General features: G+C 33.9%; 1 protein-coding gene across 3 annotated transcripts in view; it reads right to left on the bottom strand.

The window, feature by feature from the left end:
- Nucleotides 1–18,445, bottom strand: part of DPP10 (dipeptidyl peptidase like 10) — a 1,279,923-nt gene that overhangs the window by 431,088 nt on the left and 830,390 nt on the right. For all 3 annotated transcript variants that reach the window (XM_036421268.2, XM_036421267.2, XM_045575259.1), the window contains exon 3: nucleotides 10,088–10,183. In XM_036421268.2, the coding sequence (XP_036277161.1) occupies nucleotides 10,088–10,183 (96 nt within the window). The remainder of the gene's footprint in view (nucleotides 1–10,087; nucleotides 10,184–18,445) is intronic.

Here is an 18,445-nt window from a genome sequence, read left to right as displayed (position 1 = left end):
TTGCTGTTGACCACTGTGGATGGCTTGTGCCTTCTCATTCAACATGTCATAATCTGCATATTCATAATTTAATAGACCAGCTGAAGCCCCCCAAGACAGATTTGCAGAATTTATTTAACTTGCATAACTCAAAACTTTGTACCCTACATCCCTCATCATTAAATAACCTAAGAAATCTTCCTCCATCTCTTCTTACTAGCTGGGCAAATTACTAAACCCTCCAAGCTCAGGTTCTTCAGCTGTAAAATGGAGACCATAAAAATAATTCATAGGATTGTTGTGAAGATTAAATCACAGGGTACACTACAAGCAGTTAGCCCAGTGCCTGGCGCTTACTCAACACCCAATGACTAGTTTTTATTGCTGTTGTGATTCTCACTCTGGTGCTTAAACAAAAGTAATGCCAAGAAATATTGGCTGACTTGCCCACAGCCATACAGTTTAGGGAAGTGAAAATCAATTTCCAATCAATAAATGCATAACCCATGGACACAGACTACAGTGAGGTGAGGGCCAGCGAGTTATTGGCTGGGTGGAGGCAGGCAAAGAGGGGGGGAAAGGGGACATTTGTAATAGTGCCAACAATGAAGAAAAAAAACCCCACAAAAACAAGTATAGAGACAAAAAATTTGTAAATGTTTTAAAGGACTTATATCCCTTGTGATGCTCACAATGACTATGAAGGAAGGAATAAGAGAAATTATCCCCTCCTTCTAACGGATGAACGCTTGGACACTTAGAGAAGTCAAGTGGCCCACATCAGCCAGTGACAGAAGGACAGTTCTAATTTCTGAGGCCTAACCCTCCCCTTGTAAGACACTCTGTCTGACACACAGAGGCTGCTTTTCGGCGTGGATACCGGGAAGGCCATAAAGAGCAACGCATCTGAATAGTTCTGAGCACCAGTCACTTAATCAGCAGCCCCCCAAAAATTATGAATTCTTCTGCTCTACAAGCCCCCCTGCACTTTTCTAATTACAATAGTTTATGATTTTAAAATCTTTTTAATATCATAGGATCTTGATGCCATTAAACTCCAATAAGTGCAATATAAAAGTATATTTTGTCATGGGTGTGGGGTGATGGTAGAAAATTTAAATTAGTAAGACTGGTAATATCAGAAAACCAAATGAACTTTCACACTCCTAAGAAAAAGGAAATGTGCACACACAATGAAGCAATGTGCATTTTTTTTTCTCACTTACAAATGAAATATCTTCAGAGATCAGGTAAGTGCAAGCTACCTGCTTTCAGACGCTGTTTGGAAGTATGTGGCAGTGACAGGGTAATGGCCTGGGTACACGCACAGCTCCAGTAATGAATGTTCAAGCTCACTCACACTGGCATCAGTATTGACAGCACAGAGGAGGATTGCGAGGTGTTATCCACTGACAGAGCAAAATGAGATCAGCTTTTAAATTACTTTTCAGCAACTTTATGTGGCCAGATAAAACAAAGAGACAAGGGCTTCGTGTCACATAATGGAGGTTTCCTGTGTGCAAATACAGAGCAGGGAAATTTCTGTGAAAGCTGACACCACTCCCTAGGAATTATTTTAGGTCAATGTATCAATGGATTCCTAACCTACAAAAACTATTAAAGCAGTGGCTTAACCCATACCTTTGTGTTGATTTAGAAATAAAATAAAGATCTTATAAATAGCCAAGCCTGTCGGATTCAGCAATTCAGTGTTGACCTATGAACCAGGACATGTTAAGATTCCTGGTCAGAGCAAATGTCCAGGTAGTGGGCCCAATTCCCAGTAGGCAGTAGGCAGTAGGTAGGAGGCAGCCCATCAATGATTCTCTCTCATTAATGATGTTTCTATGTCTCTTCTCTTCTCCCTTCCTCACTGAAATCAATTAAAAACTGTATAACTAAAGCTGAACTAAGAATTCAAATGTTTACAATCTCATATCAATTATATGAATCCCATTAAAATGTCCTTATAACATGATCACACAACCACTTCATAATATAAAAAAGAATGGAGAACTCATGACTTCCTACCCTAGATTAACCAAAAGTTGTAAAACTACATTTTGTATGTAAGTAAACATATATCTCCCCCTAATTTCCTTTTCAGTTAATTCTAAAGTCTACGTGATAAATCTAACCCTTCATCAGAGGATGCCCTTTCATATCTAATGGTGTTTCTGAAATAACTCTTCCTTGCTTCTCTAAGTCTAACTTTCTTCAACTATTTATCAGGATTTTTAGTTCATAATTCTGATTTATTTCTTTACATACTTCTTAATGGTAAACTATGTTATATAGTATTAACCCAATCTGGAAACCAGCTATAATCAGCATAGAATCTTCCCTTTGACCACCTCTCTAATAACCATTCTATTCTTCTCTCTGCTTGAAATAGGTTTATTCCTTTAGCTGTTCCTATTCTTGTAATTCCATACTTTTATGTGTTTCATTATATGAAACAAGATTCATAAGATATCAGTCATCATTCACAAATTGGAGATAATTACTTGGAGGTTCATTATACTGCTCCTTCCATTTTTTATGCTTAATGAACAAAGTTCCATTAAAAAGTTACATAAAAGAATATTCCCTTCTCAGACTTTCCATACTTTCAATTACTCTCAGTTCTCATTTGAAACAATGCATAATTAAAAGTTTAAATCATAAAAATATGTGTAGGGCAATTAAGTGCATTAAATCATTATGGGTGAGAAAAAAAATGTTTGCATCTCACTTAACAACATAAGCTGAATTGTCAATTTCAGTCATGTCATTTAGCAAGTCTGTTAGAAGTTGAAAAGAGTAGAATCAAGTTTTGAAAGTGATAGCAGAGAACTGTGAAATACTGATATTAATAGTACTTACAAATAATAAAATTCCCCAAATTCCACTACTACCAGGTGCTATGATGTTATCTGTTAGCCATATTGTCATTTGCTTTATGGCCTATTTTTCTACTTTACTCAAATTTGGATTATTCCCAAATTAAGAAAACAGAATTGGTCTCCTGTGTCATTCAGTCAAACACTCTAATTATGCAGATTAGGGACCTGAAGTTCAGGAAAGTGATGAGGTTTTCCCATGGTGAATATTCAACTATTAAGCTGGGATTCCTGAATGCTGGTAAATACTCTGTTTTCTATTCCACACTAAGTCATACATTCCAGTTCTGTGGGCTCTGTTTCAGAGTTCTTGCACCAATTGATTGGAGGAATCTCATTTTTCCTACATTAATTATATAGCATATACTTAATTTTATATCTAAAATTTTAATTACTGTCTCTTCCTGTTATTTGTCTTTATCTTAATATTGTTTTCCTTCTTTTATATGTGTTTACATTTACTATGCTCATTTTGGGAAAGTAACATAATATGTCTAATTCTGTCTCCTTCTAGCTGTGTAAACTTGAATCCATTTATAAAATGAACATATCTTTACTTAAGCATTAGATATAATGAAACAAAATGCAAAGCTGAGATCCTGGTAACTATTACATGCCTCCCAAACATAATGTTTATTTAATAAATAACAATAATAATAAATTGACAAAGGCAGCTATTACTTCATTATTTTGCATCTCTAGAGTACGATGGAAAGATTATATAATTCTCATCAGATAAATATAGAAAATAAGTAGAATTAAATCTGCTACATCTACTATGGTGTGTGCCTCTATGAACACATGCACTAGCCACTATGAACAGGGTGAAAATTTCAGTTGACTAAATCCTTGTGCATGAAATGACTTACCATTAAGAATCTTAGCTGAAGCCAGTTTGGCTCAGTGGTAGAGCGTCGGTCTGCGGACTGAAAGGTTTGATTCCGGTCAAGGGCATGTACCTTGGTTGCTGGCACATCCCTGGTAGGGGGTGTGCAAGAGGCAGCTGGTCGATGTTTCTCTCTCTCATCGACGTTTCTAGCTCTCTATCTCTCTCCCTTTCTCTCTGTTAAAAATCAATAAAATATATTTAAAAAAAAGAATCTTAGCCACTAAATAATAAAAAATATTATCAATAACAATTCTTCTACCTAAAGATTTCCTTAAATGTACCTACATGATTAGTACTTATTTATTCAATGAAAAATTGAATTAGTTGATTGTGTTTTATCTAACTATCTCAAAAGACCATTTAAACTAACTACATGAACAACCTGATTAGGTAAAATTAGTCCATCAGAAAGAAAAAAAAATATACACACACAAAAAACATAACTCAAGCAAAGTAATTTGTGTTATAAGCTTAATATGTAAATATTTGTTCATTATTATGGTTACCTACACAAATCTTTTTTTTTACAGTTATAATCAATGATATAAAATAATTATATTTTCTCACAATTGGCTAAGAATTTAAGTCAAATTCAAACAGTCCAAGCTGATAAAAGAATTTCTTATTACCTGTCTTTTCCTTAATATTTGTTTCCTTATTCCATAGTCATGCTTCTATTAATTAATTTGTAAACACTGTTCAATGTTAGTTTGATTACAACACAATAAAATTCACTTTAGATATTTCCTGTACTCCAGTGCCCCCTCCCCCAACATTTAATATGAAAGACCTAGACTCTGGCCTGAGCTAATTATTGACGTGATTGGAAAGTGAACAAAGCCTTTTTGTAACACAACTTACTCACAGCAAACAATTAGTGCCCACCAGCCTCTCAAACAAGGGTTTTCAAAGAAATGTAAATAATAACATATGTTGAAAAGTAAATGTGAATCCTGTCCTACTACAAACATATAGAGTGAAGTTCCTAAAACCAGTATCTCCCATTTAATCCTAAGGAAAATAAAATAGCTGACAATCATGGAAGCAACTTCAAATTTTTCTGTCAAATTAAGATATAATAAAAAGGTGAATCTACTAAAGGAGATTTAAAGATAACAAGGACAGTAAAATAAATAAATATTAATATTCTAATTATATGCCAATACTGAGTTGATCAACTTTTTCACCATTAATTTTACACACATGCAACAAACAGCATTTTTCTTAGTCATCCTTACATGCTATGCTAATTCATATGACTCTGTCCTAATACATCCTTTTCTCTCAATGATATCCCCTTTTTTCTGCTAGGTTCCTCTGCCCACCATGGTGAAACTGAATTTCATTTCTTTCATAAAGACTACTCAATTATTCTTAACTCAAACTGATTGCTTACAGTTTCAATGTATTAAAAATAAAATGATAATTGAAAACTGTGTCACCCAATTGTTGTCTAACTATTTCAGGTCTATTATTTCTAATAAGTTTCTAAATTCTATAGGTACCATAATTATATTTCCTTTTACCATTTCAGTGGACCATGCCTATATTAGTCATGACTATGAATGTATACAAGTAAAATCTATATCAAATAAAGAAAAAGCAAATATAATAAAAAGAAGTTCAATAAACAAAATGTGGACATGTGTGTCCTCCATCATAGTGAAGAGAAAGATAAAGGAGATGGAGACATGTTTTTGATTCTGGAGAAAAGAAAGTTAATCAAATCTCATTGTAGTCTTGATTCAATATTTTTTTGCAACTCTCTACTTAAATTAAGTCTATTTCCTGTGCCATCACAGCCTTTGATTACTAATTCACTCCTTTAACCCATAGATAAGCATAAAAATACTGTGCATGATGGGGGGAAGAACCTCTATATTCATCATTCTCTTTAATGAAAGGACTGCATCTATTCATCTTTATATCCTCATATCTAGAATCTTTTCGCTATGTTCAATAAACACATGTTGAATAAAAGATAGGTGGGACACATAAATGGAAAAATAGATGTCAATGTCAAGTGTCTACTAAATCAACATTTGTTCTGACAAACCCAGGTCCTGGGCCAACAAAAGCAAACCAACCATAATTTTGAACAATTTATTACAGCTATGAGAACACCATTTATTTTACTGCAAACCTTTCAAATGGTGACAGATTTCCACTTAAAATATACAGAACCCTGTATTGTAGCTGCAACTCAGTAATTCTTGTTAATTAACTCTAAGCATAGCTCTTTCATCTCTCTTACTCAGATTCTTTTTCCCCCTCTCTTTAGTATAAGTTAAAAATGAATTTTTTATTTTATTTTATTTTTCTCAGTTGATTTTTTAATTGAATTCATTGGGTGGCATTGGTTCACAAAATCATATAAGTTTCAAGTGTTACAACTCAACAAACATTATCTGCACATGGCATCCCTTGCCCATTGCCCCAACTAAAGTCTCTTTACATCCCCATTGTCCCTTCCTTTGCCCACCCACCTCCACCTACCCAACCCTCTGGCCCTGTGCCTATCACCACACTTTAGTCTGTGTCTAAAAGTATATGTGTGTGCATATATATACTTTTCTTGCTTAATTCCTAATTTTAAAAATCAAAATATAGTCTTCTTTTCACAAAGTAGGTTGCCATATGAAAGTTTACCTATCCTAAAGTTTGTTTTCTATTTCCAACTCCCTTTAAATACTTTAAAGTAATCACTATATGTCTAAAAAAATATTCTTTTTCTGAAAACTTTTCTCTCTCAAATGCTAACATTCAATTTTATGGGTAAATACTTTCCCATACTGTACATTATGTTTATTATAAATATTATCATTTTAAGACAAACTAGAATCTTAAAAACATTTCCTTATAAATGATTTAAATTTACAAATAAAACAATAATTTGAATATATGCTAAGTGAAATAAGTCAGAAAGAGAAAGACAAATACCATATGATCTCACTTATATGTGGAATCTAATAAACAAAATAAACTGACAAAATAGAAACAGGCATAGATACACGGAACAGACTGACAGCTGTCAGAGTAAGGGGCTGGGGGCTGGATGAAAGGAGGTAAAATGATGCAGCAAACACATGCGCACACATGCAGTCAATGGGGGCAGGTGGAAGTGGGCAAAGGGAAGATAAATGGGGACAGACAATGACTTTGCTTTGGGTGTTAGGCACATGATGCCGTGTGCAGATGGAGTTTTGTTAAGTTGTAAACTTGAAACCTATATGGTTTTGTGAACCAATGTCACCCCAATAAATTCAATAAAAATGTATGTGGGGAGATGAATAATTTTAAGGAAGATGGATTTCTAGGTTTCAAGGTGACACCACTAGAAAAAAAGATGCTATAAAAATGTAGATTCAAGCTTATGAGCAGACATGGGGGAAGGCAGATGTTAAGCTAACCATGAACATGAGTAGCCGTCAAAGGCTGCAATGACACGCAGTTATTTTATTTGAGAACCAGCATAAGAAACGACATTGCTGCACTCCAATCTACCTGTGGTGACCTCCAAGACTAAATGAAGATTCCAAATGAGCTTAACTTAGACTTCTTCAGGAGACGTACTTATCAAGAGAGCCTGGCAAGATACCTCATGAGAGTACAGAAAAAAATCAAATTTTATATTTAGATACAATCTGATAATGAGGCCAAGGTTACACATTCTTTTCATATAGTTTCCATTGTGTTTCCTGGCCACATGAGGAACCAGTAAATAGGCCAAGTATCTAGTGGTTGCTAGGAGAGTGATCTGGGTGGAGTAAGAGGAATGAAGAAGCACAATCTATTCTCTTACTGGAAAAGCAGCGCAGTGCACACAGTCTTCTGGCAGCGAGTGGATTTCTTTAGGGGTATTCACATAGCCTCTGAGAGCTCAGGTTCTATTTAAGCCCATTTAAAGGTTTGTTTCTAAAATATTTTTACTGCTTCCAGAGAGAAAGGAAGAGGGCGAGAATCACTGATCTGCTGCCTCCCGCACACCCACTACTGGGGCTTGAACCCACAACTCAGGCAAGTGCCCTGACCAAGAATTGAACCAGTGACCTATTCATAGGCTGACACTAAACCCCTGAGCCACATCAGCTGGGCTAAAGGGTTGTTTCTATCGCAAATTTTAAAATAAATATTATAGCTTATGTTTTAGCTAGAATATAATAGTAACACTGCAGCTTTGTCCTAGGATGTTTCTCAAGATTAAGTTTACCAATAGTGAATAATAAAATTATTTTTTTTATTAAAGTTTAAAATGATTAACTCCAAATATATGATTTTGGTATCTTGTGAAGAGTTAAAGTGGAATGTAAGAATGTGTGCCCTAAATAATAAAATGGTTTAATTTAGCATGCAGTTCACTACTTAAATATCCATCTAGTCCTTTGGCATTTCAATATCAAAGTGTCAGTTATACACAGGAGTGAATGATTCTTTAAATAATCCAAGTTAACCTGAGAAGGGAGATAAGGGCCATGATTTTCGCTTGCTTTCCAAAGTCAAAGACCACAAATTTCTAATGCTTGTCCAAAATCTTGGTGACTAAAACAAAATGTCATTTAGCAATTCCAATCTAATAACATATTTTTTCACAATGTTGTTGTCCTCTTCCCTAATAGAAAATAAGTGTTAACAAATAAAAAGATGACTTGCAGAATTATCACAGCATATTAGGAGAATGATTTGTGAGAGATCTGTGTATTAGAAGAATGTTTGGTAATGGTAATAATACCTCATTTTTATTAGCTTCCTTTAGTTATAGTACTCATCTGAAATAATCATGGTGCAAAGACAAGAATATGGCAAGTCCTTAATTTGTAAATGATTCAAATAAAAATATACAAATAAATTAATTAAATTGTCTTAATTTATAATAGCAAAAAAAATCAAGCTTTTTCATCATAAACTAATTAAAACAATTCTGCAGCACACCAATATATATATATATATATATGTATATATATATATATATATTTTGCTGATATCACAAAGAATATATATAGGTATATTTTGATTTATTTACCTAGGATGGCTATTGTTGTATTAGCTGTTGCCATTTTTTAAATTTGATAATCTAAGGGGAAAAAGCTCAGTGCCCCTGACTGAATAGTCAGGTACTGCATATTTTAAAAATTCTTGCAGCACACTGGTTGAAAATCACTGCATAATACTATCACCATGATACACACTCATCTCCCAACTGATTTCAATTGAAACTTAAGTTCTTGAAAAATAACACAGAACTTCAGTGAAATTCATTAATTTATTCAAAGAGACATCTTGAGTGCCAGGTGATCTCCAGAAACTTATCAATGTGAACTAAACAGTATGATTTGGTCTCTGCCTTAATGAATTAACTTCCTTTCATTTTATTGTTCCCATAAATTACCATTTAATTTTCAGGTATACAAGCACTTAATTAGGATATTAGAAAAGAAAGGACACTGAGTGAGATAATCATTATTAGCTAAAGGTCAAAGCTTATTTTATTTACCATAAATAATCTTCTCTATGCCTTGAAAGCAAGCAAAGATATGTCTAAATAAATTGAAGGGCAAAGATGAACTGCGATCTGACTACAGAGATTAGCATGGTCAGGCAAATTGGAATATTCAAGGAATGAAAACTTTACTTTCTATTCGCCAACACATTTCTTCTGACTGGATAACCCATTCACTTTCCCCATCACCTTCCAAAAAGAGAAACCATGGAACCAGTGATTTTACTTTTGGTTGTTTCTTTAAAAATCTAAATGCTTTTTAAAAGTCTTTGAAAATAAAATCTGAAATTACTAAGGAAAACTGAGGTGGTTTCTTTGCCAGGGAAGAAAACGACAAAGTACAATACATTTCCACATGATTTCTCAGTCATTTCAAGTTTGGAAAAGTCTCTCTAGTTTGCAGCACTTAGGATTAAAAAGAAAAGCCACCAAGAAGGAAAAGAAACTAATTTATTTGCCACATTTGAAGCATATATATATATATATATATATATATATATATATATATATATATGAAGTCTCTCAAAATCCATACTTCACACCAAGAAGAATAATCTAGAAAAATGCTAAAGATGTAACACATTTAATGTGAAATGGCTAATAATGACCATGAGGGAACCATAAATACCAAACAATTGATCTAATGTGTGGAGGATATTTCTATTGATGACCTATCTTAGGAATTGGTTTTCTCACATGAGCCAAGATACTGATTAAATAGTATATGCAATCTTTGGAAGAATGATGTTGATTTGAATACTAACTTCAAATAGCATTATTTGCTTAGACTATAATTATATAGAGCTCAATAAACATCACACACAAAAGGCACACACATACCGTTGATCCATCGGGCTTCTGGATCATGCAGCACGAAGTCATCTTTGAAGAGATCTTCCAAGGACAACCTGGTTTCTGATGAATTTGTAAGTTCATCTGAAATGAAGTAAATCTCAGATTAGGAACTTACTACATGTTAATTTTTTAAATGAATGAATCATAAAAGTTGAAATACTTTGCTTCAAAAATATCCTATATGAAAAAAGGCTAATATGCAAATGACCGAATGGTGGAATGACCAGTCACTATGATGTGCACTGACCACCAGGGGGCAGACACTCAATGCAGGATCTGCCCCCTGGTGCTCAGTGAACTCCCACTGAGGGAGCACAGCTCAGCCAGAATCCGGGCTCAAGGCTGGCAAACACAGTGCAGTGCTAAGGATGTCCGATTGATAGGTTAGTGGTCCTAAGCCATCAGTCAGACATCCTCCAGGAGTCCCGCACTGTGAAAGGATGCAGGCCAGGGACTTTCCCCCAAGTGCATGAATTTCATGCACTGGGCCTCTAGTGTTAAATAGATGACAATATAAAGTAATCATTTATACATGGGTTTTGATATTTGAAGCTTGTGTATTTCATAATATTTTTCAACATATTAAATTATTTTTAACATTAAAATTGCCTTGATCTAGTACAAATTTAATAGAACAACCCCTTGTTATGTATTGATATATACTATGAAAAGAAAGCACTTAAAATTCCCATTGTGTATTGTGCTTTTAAGGGTATATTTTTTACTGTTCATAATCCTGCCAGTTACTTTCCAAAATCACTCTTTAACATATTCTCTTTAATAATAAATTTATATTATTATAAATACCAAATATGAGAGAGTTGAGGACATTGAATATATATTAAGAAAACGTCCAATCTAAGAAGAAAGTTAATCAAATTAATGGAATAATAACAAGTTCCATCAAATAAATACCAGCCAACAAATAATAAGTCAATCTAAGAGTTAAATATAAACATTCAAATAATGCAATGCCAGAGTATTAACAAAAAGCACAATTTACATTAGTCCTTGACATATAAACTAGGTGTATCCCCTTTTTAAATTCCGAATTCTAGTACATGCAAGGACAATATAATTCAATTACCAAAATTAGGCATAGCAAACTCACTTTTAGATAGTAAGAAGCTATGAACAAGTTAGCAGTATTCCATTTTCTTTGACAAATAATAGCATTGTTTATTTACTGTATGAAAGCATATTTGTGCCCTTTCATTTCTGACCTTCACTCTGGTTGAAAATGAAATGTCAAAGGTACATACAAACCTCATTAGTTATTGTTTTTAGAAGGTTCAGAACTTATTACAGCAAGCTCTTTGTTTCTTCCAGCTGAAAAGCTGGGCCAAAGAATCAATAACTTCAAATGCAGTTTCCTTTAACATGAATCAACCATGTATTTAACCATCCAAAAAAAAAAAATATCGCCAAGAAGCAAATAAAGAAATATTACCAGTGGTAATAGTGTGAATTGTTTGATTCCAAGCCTAGTAAAAGACCTTGTGATTATATATAGATTTGCAAAACATAATGCTCCCTTTGACAGTCTGACACACCAAAATTTGAACTTTCTTTATTCATTGAATAAATACTGGAACAGTTAATTTTCAAGCTATTGAGTGAAGAATTGCAAGGTGAAGGAGATGTATCTATGCTTTGCTCTTTGGGTTTCAACTGGCAAAAGCATGAAAGAACATGATTCATGTCAGCATAAGGATACAGAGTGCTAGACGAGCAGAGAAAGGAAGGAAAAATCTTGCAAAAGCAACTTAAAAAGGACTTTTTACCAGCAGATAAAAATAAAATTACTAACTCTCATCTATTGCTATTGGTAATAAAAAATAGTACAAATACTTTGGAAGACAATTGGGTAATTTGTTACAAAAGTAGGTGTATAAGCCATCAAGTGAACTCACTCTTTACCCAAATGAGTCAAAAACTTATGATAACACAAAAACCTGCAGATGGGTATTAGATAGGCTTTGTTCATGATTGTCAAAATGTGGAAGCAAACAATATTTCCTTCAATAGGTGAATGTTATCAATTATGGTAGATCTAGACAATGCACTGCTCTGCATTAATAAAAATAAATGAGTTATCAACCAGGGAAAGACATGGGGGGAGCTTAAATAAACATTATTAAATGAAAGAAACCAACTTATAAGGGTTATATAACTTTCTAAAAGGGCAAAGTATGAAGACACTAACAATATTAGTGATTATAATAGTAATACATGTCGTGATATATTTGTCCAAACCTACAGAAAATACAACAGCAAGAGTGAACCGTAACGTAAGGTATCGACCTTGGCAGATAATGATGTGTCGATGCAGTCATCAATCATAACAAATATATAACTCTAGTGTGGGATGTCCACAATGGGGGAGGAGGTCTTCCCTTGTGTGAGGGTAAGGGGAAATGGAATAATCTCGGTAACTTCAGCTCAATTTTTCTGTGAACACAATCTCTTTCAAAAATAAAGTCTATGATTTTTTTTTTCTTTCAAGTTAAATTACCTGGACTTCCCAGAAAAGAAAGGAGAAGCAGCATGTTAGATAAAATCATGAGTAATTTTTTTTTTTACAAACCAAAGAAGCCTTAATTCTACAATTCACTTTCTGTCATATGAGTTTGGGATTTTAGTCAAATGAGCTAATTTTATTAGGGTTACAGATATATACTTATTCTATGAGATGTCTCAATAAGAACAAATGATTCAAAACTTAAATTTTCCAAGATTATATATAATGTACCAATAATTCTCCGTCTTTCTTTAAAAATTAACTTTATTGTTGAAAGGATTACAAACGTTCCCCTTTTCCCCATTGACCTCTACTCTGCCTCCAGACCTTCATTGAACTATTATGTGTACATGGATAATGCATACCTACCTAAAAAAGAGGGAATATGCTAATTGACCCTCATGCCATCATAAAGATGGCAGTACCCACAGCCAATAAGAAGGGGCTATGCTAATTGACTGCCACACCCACATGGTGGTGCCCAGTCCCCTCAGTCCTGCCAAGGTGGCAGGCACATAGCAAGGTTAGGCCCGTCCCTAGGCTGGCCTGGTCACTCTGCACGCCTGCCTCAGGAGTATCCCAGTCCCCTCAGTCCCCCAAACACCCAAGGCCGACTCAAGTGTAGGCAAGCCTTGGATGGTAGCTAACCCAGGCTGCACGAGCCTTAAGGTGTTTCCTCGAAAATAAGACATCCTCCAAAAATAAGACCTACTTACAGGTTTCCTTCTGAGTGAAATATAAGGCATCCCCCCGAAAATAAGCCTCCCCCCTAGGCATCCAAATGGAAAAGAAGAAGTAAAACTGTCATTATTCACAGATGACATGATATTGTACATAGAAAACCCCAAAGACTTCATAAAAACTAACAAAGACTTCATAAAAACAAACAAACAAACAAACAAAAAAACACTACTAGACTTAATAAATGAATGTGGCAATGTAGCAGGATACAAAATTAACACTCTGAAATTTATGGCTTTTTTGTACACCAATAATGAACTTACAGAAAGAGAACTCAAAAAAAAAAAAAAAATCCCATTTACCATTGCACAAAAAAAAAAAAAAAAAAAAAAAAAAGATACCTAGGAATAAACTTAATGAAGTACATAAAAGACCTGTACTCAGAAAACTACAGGGCATTGAAAAGAAGAGATAGAGGAACACATAAACAAATGGAAGAACATACCATGTTCATAGGTTGATAACATCAACATCATTAAAATGTCCATACTACACAAAGCAATTTATGGATTCAATGCAATCCCCATTAAAATATGAATGGCATATTTCACAGACCTAGAACAAAGTCTCCAAAAATTCAACTGGAATAAAAAAGGATCCTGAATAGCCACAATCATGAGAAAAAAGAACAAAGTTGGAAGGATCACAATACCAGATATCAAACTATATTACCAATCCACTGTTCTCAAAACTTCCTGGTACTGGCAAAGAACAGACATATACTAGTAGACCAATGGAACAGAACAGAAAACCCAGAAATCCATCCAAGCTATTATGCCCAATTATTTGACGAAGGAGGCAAGAAAATAGAATGGAGTCAAGACAGTATCTTCAATAAATGGTGCTGGGAAAATTGGTCAGATACAGGCAAAAAAAAAATGAAACTAGATTACCAACTAACACTATACACAAAAACAAACTCAAAAATGGTTAAAGGACTTAAATGATGGGAAATAATAAAAATCTTAGACTTCATAGGCAGCAAAACATCGGACATATGTCACAGCAATATATTTATCAATACAGCTCCTAGGACAATGAAAACTAAGGAGAAAATAAACAAATGGGACTACATCAAAATAAAAAGCTTCCACACAGCAAAAGAAACCATCAACAAAACAATAAGAAAGGCCACTGCATGGGAGAACATATTTGCCAATGCTATCTCCAATAAGGGTTTAATCTCCAACATTTACAGGGAACTTATACAGATTAACAAAAGAAGATAAACAACCCAATCAAAAAATGGGCAAAGGACTTAAAACAGATACTTTTTGAAAGAAGACATACAGAAGGTCAATGGATATATGAAGATATGCTCAAAGTCACTAATCATCTGAGAGATGTAAATAAAAACAACAATGAGGTGCCATCTCACACCTGTCAGATTGGCTCACATAAACAAATCAACAAATGACAAGTGCTGGTGAGGATGTGGAGAAAAAGGAACCCTAGTGCATTGCTGGTGGGAATGCAGACTGGGCAGTCACTAGAAAACAGTATAGAGTTTCCTCAAAAAGTTAAAACTGGAACTCTCATTTGACCCAGTAATCCCACTCCTAGGAATATATCCCAAGAAACCAGAAACACCAATCAGAAAGGATATATGCACCCCTGTGTTCATAGCAGCACAATTTACCATAGCTAAGATTTGGAAACAGCCTAAGTGCCCATCAGCGAATGAGTGAATTAGAAAACTGTGGTACATCTACACAGTGGAATATTAAGCCTCTATAAAAAGAAGGAACTTCTACCATTTGCAACAGCAGATGGAACTGAAGAGCATTATGCTAAGCGAAGTAAGTCATTCAGAGATAGATAAATATCACATGATCTTATTCATATGTGGGTTATAATGAACAACTGATGAATAAAAGAAGATCTAGGACAAGGTAACACTGAACAGACCATCCAACTTCAGAGAGAAGGCAAGTGAGAGGGAGAGGGGTTAGAGATCAACCAAAGGACTTGTATGCATGCATATTAGCATAACCAATGGACTCAAACACTGGGGTAGTGGGGGCTTGTCCTGAGGGGTGGGAGTGGCTGGCGGGGCTGGGAGAGGGGGGGTAGGGAGGGTCAATTGTGCAAAAAGGAGACATATGTAATACTTTAAACAATTTAGAAGTAAATAAATAAAATGTTTTTTATTCTTTCTTTCCCAAAGTTCAAACAATTTGTGTATGTATATAATAAAATATTATATACACAATGAATAAACTATTCAGATAATTGCAAACTCTCATACAGTGTGAGAGAGATCCTGTATACCCTTCATCCAGTTTCCCTCATCACCGTTAATCTCCTGAATAATCATGTTATACAAACCGCTGATGCTGATAATCAACTTCATTCAGATTTCCCCTATTTTACATATGTTTATTTAAACACATATGAGTATGTATGTGTGTGTAGCTCCATGCACTTGTAAACCATGTGACCAGCACCAGCGAGGATACAAAAAGTCCCACCATCAGATTCCTCCGTGTTGCCTTTTTACTACCACAGCCTCCCTCTGCAGTCCTCTGCAACCACTCCTTTACTTTTCATCTATTTTAATTATTTTGTAAATTTCAACACAGTATATAAATCAAATCATACAATATTTGACCTTTGAAATTGGCAATTTTCAAATAGTATCATCCTCTTTGAAATCTGTCTTAGCTGTTGAGTGTATGGATACTCTGTTCCTTTATTACTGATAGGTAGTATCTCAGGGGATTAATTAAGCAGTTTTTTTTATCCATGCACTGTTGAAGGACTTCTGGGTTAACATTTGCAGTTTGGGGTTATTATGAATAAACCAGCTATAAACATTTTATATAGATTTTTGTGGGAACATACATTTTCATTTCTTTGGCATAAATGCCAAAGTATGCAACTGCTGGGTCACATGATAAGCACATTGTTAGTTTTGTAAGAAAGTGTTAAATCCTTTTCTAGAGTGGTTGTACCATTTAACATTCTCACCAGCAATGTATAAGTAACCCACTTGTCATATTTGGGGTGTGTGTGTGTGTGTGTGTGTGTGTGTGTGTGTGTGTGTTTAAAGTTAGCTATTCTGGTACTTGTGTGATGGTATTCCATTGTGGTTTTAATTTCCATCTCTCTAGTAGTTCATGAACATAATTTAATATGCTTATTTGTGATCTGTACATTCTCAGTTGAAAGTCTGTTTGGGTCATTTGCCAATTTGTTAATTAAATTGTTTTCATTTGTGCATGTTTACCTTCTTAGCCTGGAGAGGTCTGTATGTATTCAAGATACAAAAAAAAATCTCTCATATATTTCAACTTAAAATCTCCTCAAAATCTCCACCTCATCTTTTTATCTTCTTAAAAAGAACTTTTACAGAGAAAAAAAAATTAATATTGATGAGGTCCAGTTTATCAAATCTTCCTTGCATAAATCATCCTTTTGATAGCAAAAGAAAAATAAAAAAAGATTTCCATGTAATTCACTATCCTGAAGATTTTATCCTATTTTTTTCTAAAGTGATCAAGTTTTATATTTTACATATGAGTCCTTGATCTGTTTTGTGTTACCTTTTGTATGTAGAGTGAGGGTTAATCATAGGTCCATATTTTATCTTATTTTAATGCCTACTAAATACCCAATTGCTCCAGCACTTATTTCATTTTGGTGAATTATTCTACTAGATTAAATATTGAACAAATGTTGAATAATAATAAAAAGAGTCTATTTTCTTCTATTATGGCAGCATCTTTACTATTTCATTATTTAATAAAAAAATTTTCACATTTTTAGAAAGGAATCATTATCATGCTTATGTAACTGGTTTTATTTCTGTGTCACTTAGAATTTTTATTTGAAATTATTACTATAATGATACACTTTGAGCCTCTTTTATATATTGATAAACATATTTCTCCCTCTAATGTGTTGACATAAGAATTGTATACATGAAATTTCTGCCCTCTATTTATATAACAAAATCCAACTGCTTGTGGTGAATTATTATTATTATTTTATACTGCTAGATTAATATGCTAAGTGGCTACTTAAATATTTTTATCTATTTTGATGAATGAAATTATATGACCCAAGATTTTTCCACTTTATATTTTATTGGTTATTTAACATTTCAATACTTTTTTAAGTTATGTCTTTATTTATTTTAGAGACTAAGGGAGATTTATAAACATTGATGTGAAAGCACATCCCCTACTGGGGAGGAAGCCTGCACCCGGGGCATGTGCCCTGACTGGAATCTAAACTATTGGCACATGCTCAATCCACAGAGCAACATTTTAATATTTTTATTAAATATTTTAAAACTTTTACATTATGTTATCTGGAATTTCTTAATAATAAGGATTTTTATTTTATCTCATTTGTCCCTAGAACTTATTTTAAAAGTAACCCATAAAAGTAATTACTATAATTAAATATGCTGTTTAAACAATAATTGGAAAGAGAAATATATGTAACCTAAGGATCCATTTCTTTGCCTTCATTCATTACTGATAGTGAACTTTATACCTCATTCCTTTTTTTCTTTTTTCTTTGTTCTTTTCTTTAATTTTCTTTAGCTGTTAGGCCAATCCCTGAGGTCTCTTGAATTTTTCAGTCCTAGAATAAAGACTTCTTTCTTCTCCATATAATGAATATTTAAGCTTCTCTTTTACTAGCCTCCCAGGCTGGCTTTTATCCCCTCCAGCCCTTTATCTGCAAGTCTCATCATAATCTTTTTGGGTGTTTATCCATTGTAATCAAGTCTCTCTTTTCCAAATGCCCCCCCCCCTCCAAAAAAAAAAAAAACCCCTACTGGATATTAGTATCTTTATTTCACAGGAAAAAAACAACATAGGATCAGCAAAGTTAAATATCGTCTGACAAAGGTCAGATGGTTAGTAAGAGTCAGGACTGAAACTGTAACCGATAGCTCCCTGACAAATCAAGCTATACTGTCTCTCAGAATGTTCTTCTTCACCATTCACCATTCTCTTTAATGGCATATTTTTCAGAAGAGACGATATATAGTTTTATAAATGATATATTAAGAATGGTTTTAATGAGGTTAGCCAGAGAATCCTTCATTTAAATGAAAGTATACTCCT

This window comes from Pipistrellus kuhlii, unplaced genomic scaffold (assembly GCF_014108245.1).
Source record: "Pipistrellus kuhlii isolate mPipKuh1 unplaced genomic scaffold, mPipKuh1.p scaffold_m20_p_7, whole genome shotgun sequence".
NCBI lineage: Eukaryota > Metazoa > Chordata > Mammalia > Chiroptera > Vespertilionidae > Pipistrellus > Pipistrellus kuhlii.
This window is presented reverse-complemented; position numbering and strand designations above follow the sequence as displayed.